General features: G+C 51.4%; 1 protein-coding gene across 1 annotated transcript; it reads left to right on the top strand.

Moving 5' to 3' along the window:
• Nucleotides 1–376: 376 nt before the first annotated feature.
• smug1 (single-strand-selective monofunctional uracil-DNA glycosylase 1) lies at nt 377–7,586 on the top strand. The gene is made up of 3 exons (XM_069186954.1): nt 377–546; nt 2,550–2,849; nt 5,259–7,586. The coding sequence occupies exons 2-3, from the start codon at nt 2,559–2,561 to the stop codon at nt 5,784–5,786; spliced, it is 819 nt and encodes a 272-aa protein (XP_069043055.1). The 5' UTR covers nt 377–546; nt 2,550–2,558; the 3' UTR covers nt 5,787–7,586.

Below are 7,586 nucleotides of genomic sequence, written 5' to 3'. Positions count from 1 at the left end.
GTATTAATTCACGAGCAGATTCTTTACTTATTTCAGCAACTATTTTCACTCTCTTGCAACCCTGTGTCGTTGTCTCAAAGACACTACTGAATTGCGCTGTTCTTACAGTGTAAATGTAATTACAGTTTTTGGCATGTTTAATAACCGATATATTGATTTTCTGATGCATGATACACAAACTCCCATTGCTGTGGAATAATTCATGATTAATACACATTAAATATGAAACGATATACTTGTGCATAAATGTTTGTTAATCAAGTTTTCTGGAACATGCTTTCCAGGAATTCGTAGAAACACAAGGGTTTGGGGACTTGTAGTTTGTCATGTTAGAACTACAAATCCCAGAAAGCGGAAATTGCGTTTTAGCGTTTGTTGCCGGAAAGCTGGAGTTCAGATTGTTAAAGGAAAACAGCAGCGTGAAATACAGCTTACAATCTGAGCCGGGGGAGTGACTTCACTTTGAATTCGAAGACAGATAAATAAGAAAACCGTCAGATTCGGACTGGGGTTGATACAGATCTATTCTAGGTGCACTAGAAAAAGGTATCCTGTATTTTTTGCGTTTGCATGCTTGTAGTTGGGCAGAGGGGATCATATCCGGACAATATCATGGTTGCACCTATATGAAAAGCCCTCTAGACCCATTATCATAGCGAAATTTTCTTTCGTTTTACAGTCTGAGTGTTGAAAAGCTGTTTTTCGACGCAGTGAGAGTGTAGAAAGAAGTGTGGTTTCCGGTTTCGGTTTCGGTGAGCCTTCAGAAGTGGATATCCTGAGCAGTTTACGAATGCTCTGTGACGATCATCATAAACTTTTCCATAAGAACTGTTTTGGCCCCTGAATTTTCCCAAACTAAAAAAAAAAAACAGTTTCCAGATTAAGTACCTTTTATCTCTGCCCCGTCTAGAGCCTGTAAGGGACAATTCTATGGAAATTAAGCACGTTGTGTTCCCAAGGCGCCCAGAGAATGTCTGGATGCCCGGATGCGGGTAACAGGGCTGTAGCCGGCCGATAGGGAGGTCTACCCTCCTAAACCCCCAAAACCAGGACAGCCCCCCCCCCCCCCCTGCTTAGATCAGTACAGTGCCATTTAAAATGTGTACCTTGTACAGGGGACCTGCAGTTAATTTTTCAGTTTAAATTACCGGGTACTATGTGGAATAGCTGTGCATTTCTAAGCATATGATCGTTGGAGCAGGATTTAAAAAAAAACAAACTAGACAATACCTGTAACATACAAGCTTTCTCTTTTATCATTTTTATTTCTCCTCTCATTGCCCCCTCTCATAATTAACTCATTTGCCTTTCCTCCTTCCTCTCCCATATGTCTGTAAAATGAAAACGGTCGAATGTCTCTTGTGTTTATTTTTAAAATGTCGTTTCCCTAGTAGGTGTCCTGGTTGCTCAGTGGGATACATCCCGGATGGCACAGCAGTCTGTCGCAGGGCATATACAGACGAGCTATTTTTCCCAGAATCCAGTTAACTTACCAGTTTGTCTTTGGACTGTGGGAGGAAATCCATATAAACACTAGGAGAACATGTAAACTCCACACAGACAGCACCCCGGGAATTGAGCCCAGGATCCTAGTGCCATGAGGTAGCAATGCTGATCACTGTGCCACCATGTTGCCAAGGACTGGAACTGCCTGTTCTCATTCTAAGGGCTGCAAGAGCTGTACAACCCCCCCAGCGATAAAACGTCACAGGCACATATTTAGTATTAAGGGAGTTAGTGTGTGTTTTGGTTGTGAGGGCTTGCCTGAGAGCCTTGCCTGGGCTTTTCTGTTTTCTTCCTGTTTTATAACAGGGGGTCTCCAGCCTCAGTCCAGCAGGCTCCCACTCCAACAGGTTTTGTAATGGTCACCATTAAATCATCATTTTCTAACGACTTGAAACAATTTAATTGTGATCAGTTGAGCAGGGGATGTGTTAAATTAAGTAATTCACAGGCCATTTGGAACAAACATCCAAACACCCTTCAGTCCTCAACGACCAGAGCCTCCTTAATTGGGGAAATTACTTGCTTAATTGATCAATTACGTAAATGTGATTTAGGATGACCTATAAAACTTAATGGTAAGGGGCCTTCAGGGACAAGGTGAAAGACCCCTGCTGTGTAAAATAAAAAAGGTTGTAAATCACAGGAGGGCATCTAGCATTTTATCTGGGTTATAATTCATACAAACATGTTCTTGAATGAAGGAACCCATCTCCTACAGCAGATGTATAGAAAATACAGTTGTTTCTGGCACCCGCAACTCTTTGTGTAAACAGGTGCTTATTTTTCTTTTCTGTCCAAAACTGGCTTTTCACATTAACATCCCTCCTCCTCCTACTGTTATGCTGTCTTTAAATTTAAAGGTGCATCTCTCTGGCCTTAAGGTCAGGGGGTTCGAGCTAGAGAGTGGTATCATTGGTGATTTAATTACAGCAATATGGTAGCCAATCAGATTCCAGAGTCTTAGCTTGTTTTCTGATGTTCCCACAATGCACCTCTGTGCCGAACTGTCATTAACGTGTTGTCGCTGTGTTTGTGGTTTCCAGGCTGTCGCGATGCAGGATGCGGGGGACAGGGGCGACCAGGCGGTCAGCCTCGCGCTGCCCCCGGCCGCGGCCGGGCTGTTCGAAGGCACCACCGCGGCCTCGCGGCTCCTGCGGGCGGAGCTGGAGCTCTGCGCCCGGCTGCGCGGGCTGGCGTTCGGCGAGCCGGTGCGCTACGTCTACAACCCGCTGGAGTACGCCTGGGAGATGCACAGCTGCTACGTCAACACCTACTGCCACGACGGGCAGGACGTCCTCTTCCTGGGCATGAACCCAGGGCCCTTCGGCATGGCACAGACTGGGGTGAGAGGGCGCGCCTGGTGCCGCCATTTGCCTGGTCACCCTGATCTTGCGTGCCCTTCCTATACCGTTTGATCTTTCCTGGCTCTCCTAGTCTCGTTCATGCTTGTAGTTTTTTCCGTTCCTTCTTTGGTTGACTTTTGCAGAGCCGCGCACACAGACACACACAGACATGCCCTTTCTCACCCCCAGCCGCGGGGTTCAAAGGTCGTCCGATCAGCAAAGTAAACAAGTCAATAAGAGGTCTTTAGTTCCTCCCCAAGCGCGGCATTCATCTGCAGGCTGAGTGGCAGCTCTGTCGATGAGCGCAGGTGAGGCTGTGCTGTTTGGTGGGAGAAAGCTGGGGGGGGGGGTTGTCGGGGGTGTCTACAGGAGCGTGCATGGGTTAAAGGCAGGAAAGGGGTGAGAGGGCGTGGGGGGGGCAGGGGGGTGGTGTTCCAAGTCTGTTAGGCAAAGTGTTCGGCGGCTTTTAACACCGATTAGAGCAGCAGGCTCTGGCAATTAGCAACGCAATTAATAATGCAGGAGGTGATGCGTTTGTTCAGTTCCATCACGGTTTAGTCACTGCGGGCAGCCCCCGGTCGGCCTTGGCAGCACGCTTGTCTGTATGGCGGGAGAGCCTGTGCGTAATGCCCACCTGTACAGTCCACTGGCACAGCGAGGTCTATCCACACCTTGAATTGGGTCCAGATGGGCGTTCATGCTCAGAAAGCCGCGTCCGGAAGGCAGCTGAGGCAGCAGGGCGACAGCAGAGCTGCGAGCGGGGCCAGGTCCCGGCTCACAGGCGGCTCTGCAGCGGCGAGCGTTGTCTTCGTCGCGGTCGCCGGAGGAACAGCGGGGACGCTCTTGAGAAAGGCGCAGCGGAGAGCTCCGGAAAGACTAGGATAATGTGCGTCGCTGTTCATGTACAGTTGCAAGAAAAAGTTTGTAAACCCTTTGGAATGACCTGGATTTCTGCATTAATTACATGTAAAAATGTGGTCTGATCTTCAACTAAGTCACAATAACAGACACACACAATCTGCTTAAACTAATCACACACAAACAGTTGTACTTCTTCTTGCCGATATTAAACACATTGTTTAAACATTCACAGTCCAGGCTGTAAAAAGTATGTGAACCCTTGTATTTTGTAACTGGTAGAACCTCCTTTAGCAGCAATAAGCTCCACCAAACGTTTCCTGTAGCTGCTGATGAGACTTGCACAACGGTTAGGAGGAATTTTAGACCATTCCTCCTTACACAACTGTTTCTGTTCATTGATATTTCTGGGATTCCTTGCGTGAACAGCTCTCTTCGTGTCATGAGACAGCATCTCAATTGGGTTGAGGTCTGGACTCTGACTTGGCCATTCCAGAACACAAGTTTTCTTCTGTTTAAGCCTCTCTGTTGTAGATTTACTCCTGTGTTTCGGGTCATTGTCTTGTTGCATCACCCAACTCTATTAAGCTTCAGGTGACCCTGACATTCTCCCACTAAAATTTCTTGATACAGTTTTGAATTCATTGTTCCCTCTATGGTAGCAAGCTGTCCAGGCCCTGAGGCAGCAAAGCAGCCCCAAACCACGATGCTCCCTCCTCCACCATGCTTCACGGTTGGGATGAGGTTTTGGTGTTGGTGTGCAGTGCTATTTTTCCTCCAAACATGGCGTTCTGCGTTTCTGCCAGAGAGTTCAACTTTTGTCTCATCCGTCCACAGAACATTGTCCCAGAAGTGTTGTGGAACATCCAGGTGGTCTCTTGCAAACTTGAGACGTGCAGCACTGGTTTTTTGGAGAGCAGTGGTTTCCTCCGTGGTGTCCTTCCATTAACACCGTTCCTGTTCAGTGTTTTTCTTATATCTATTATATTTCTTATATTTTCTTAAATTTCCTCCATTGGTGGACAATTTGTCTTACTGTGGATCGATGAACACCCAGGACTTTAGAAGTGCTTTTGTAGCCCTTTCCAGCTTTATGCATCTCTACAATTCTTCTTCTGAGGTCGTCTGTTATGTCTTTTGATCGGGGCGTGGTTCACGTGAACAGCTCTTCCTTGAGAAGAGCAGACTCTGTCAGTAACCACCCTTTGTGTGCCTTTCTCACAGGGCGGGGCACCCCCAACCCACATCTCCAGTCTCATCTCATTGATTGCAACGCCCGACTCCAATTAGCCTTTGGAGAAGTCGTGAGCCCAGAGGTTCACATACTTTTTCCAGCCCGCACTGCGAACATTTAAACGACGTGTTCAGTACTGACAAGAAGAAGTGCAACTGTTTGGGCGTCATTAGTTCAAGCAGGTTGTGTTTGTCTGTTATGGTGACCCCCGTTGGAGATCAGACCACATTTCCCTGAGTGATTAATGCAGGAACCCCAAGGGCTCGCCAGCTTGTTCTCGCGACCGCAATCGACCGTCTCCTTCCGGCTCTCTGCAGGTGCCCTTCGGCGAGGTGGCGGTGGTGCGCGACTGGCTGGGGGTCAGCGGGAGGGTGGGCCGCCCGGCCGAGGAGCACCCGAAGCGGCCGATCCGCGGGCTGGACACGCCGCAGAGCGAGGTGAGCGGCGCCCGCTTCTGGGGCTTCTTCCGTCGGCAGTGCGGCGCCCCGGCCGCCTTCTTCCGGCGCTGCTTCGTGCACAACCTGTGCCCGCTGGTCTTCCTCAGCCCGTCGGGCAAGAACCTGACGCCCCCCGAGCTGCCCGCGGCCCAGAGGGACCCCCTGCTGCGGCTGTGCGACGAGGGGCTGTGCCAGGCCGTGCGCGCCCTGGGCGCCTCCACCGTGGTGGGCGTGGGCCGGCTGGCGGAGCAGCGGGCGCGCCGCGCGCTGGGCGCCGCCGGGATGGAGGTGCGCGTGGAGGGGCTCATGCACCCCTCGCCCCGGAACCCCCTCGCCAACAAGGGCTGGGAGGGCATCGCCCGGGCGCGGCTGGAGGAGCTGGGCATCCTGGCGCTGCTCGCTCCCTGACTGGCGGCGCCTCTCAGACTGCGGCGCTGGCGGGGAGGATGGGGGGAGGAGACTCCTGTTGCTCAGCGGTCTGATCCGTGCTCCGGGTTTCACAGGTGTCTCAGGTCCGTACGGATGGCTCTGATTAACGGTCCGGACCAGGAGCTGGATAAGACTGCACGTGAGTCGGCTGCGATCGGAAGCGGTCAGGGACACGAGACTGCGCTCAGTGTGACAGTTATACACCATGCCAGACTGCCGATTTTGGTGCTTGACTTCCATTCTGCAGCACTTGGTTTTATATTAGGCTTTTTAGCCACAGTTATTTGTTCCTCCAGCGTGTAAGAGGTTCCTTTCTTCAGGCCAGTGGAAAGAGCGAAACCGTGCAGCGAATGGTTGCCACACACTGGAAGCGATGCGGTGGCTCAGGGGTGTTCTGCTGTAAAATTCCTCGAACCTCACCTCTGCCGGTGCAGTGGCACATTTAAAACACCCTGGTAAGAGCTGACGCTCAGTCCAGAGCGCTGTGCAGGAGTCTGCGGTGCCCCAGGGCTGGGAATAAGCCACACGGACCAGGAGTGCTGCAGCGTGGAGCGAATGTCCCGTCACGGATACCAGAACGTTGATCCGGATTTCATTCTCATGGACACCTGTTGAATCGGGGGGGGTGTGGACAGCCAGCCCCTGTGTTCCTGGAGGAACGACCGGTGTTTATTGTCCAGGTCCTGCGTTGTTCCAAAGTCCAGTTTAGTTTAGACTTGGAAATCCACCTCTGTCTGTCCCTGGCTGAGAGAGAGGTGAAACGAAGGACGTTGCCTTATTTTCGGTGTCGTCCCCCACCTGCCACGTTACCGGCTCCTCGGGCATTTATACCTTTGGTAACATGATGAAGTCGGTGGGTTTTGCACCCGTTTGTACAGCTGGGTATTTCACTGTTCGAGGGGAGTGCCCTTCCCATGCTCGAGGGGATGATAGCAGTGTGTCACTTGAGATTCGAACCCGCACCCTCCCAGTTACAGGTCCAGAACCCGACCTCTCCTCCACACTGCTGCCCGGCCAGGCGGACAGGCAGGGAGGGGGTCCCAGCTGCTTATCCCAATCTGGATCCCGAAAGCAAAAGAACACTAGTCCGAAGGGTTGTTTATTTATTATTTTTTTTTCCCAGTCGTTGTATTTTTCTGGTAAAACTGAAGCACGCCAGACTCCAGACAGCCCCCAACTGCCCGCTGACCCGACGCTGCAGGGTCTCCCATTATCTCTCCCTGGACATCTGCAAACGGGCGCGCCGACAGTCATCCGACACAAACGCTGGGGACGCATCGATTTTCTCCTAGCCCCCCTCCGCCTCCACCCCTCTTCTCCGCAGTCTGTTTGCTCCTGTCACTCTCGGCAGCGCTGAAAGGATGAGGACACCAGAGACACCCCCTCCTCACAGCCACCCTCCCTGCCCTGCGTGATCAGAGTGTTTGTTTACCTTGTTAATTGTTTCCTTTCATTAGGGAAGGCTCAGCTATTACAGCGCGTTACGGCGCTAAGTGCTCTCCCAGTCTAGAAGGGGTCAATACCGAAGACGGATTGCACACTTGCGCGCAGGGCTGCCGAGCTCTTTCCCCGGACGCAGACGCGCAGATAAAGCCGGGTTCACGTCCTGTCGGGCCCCCGGATGACGCCATCCCTCCCGTCTCCAGCACCCAGAAACCAGGCAGCACTACGCAGCAGAGAAATAAGCTTTCGAGTTTGTGTGTGTTTGTTCTCCAGCCGTGTCGCCGATGACAGAATGGTTGTGATCACTTCTGCAATAAATAAGCTTGAGAGAAATGA

This window comes from Lepisosteus oculatus, chromosome 1 (genome assembly GCF_040954835.1).
Source record: "Lepisosteus oculatus isolate fLepOcu1 chromosome 1, fLepOcu1.hap2, whole genome shotgun sequence".
NCBI classification, from domain to species: Eukaryota; Metazoa; Chordata; class Actinopteri; order Semionotiformes; family Lepisosteidae; genus Lepisosteus; species Lepisosteus oculatus.
Note: the sequence above shows the minus strand (reverse complement) of the source record. Positions and strands in the feature narration are given on the sequence as shown.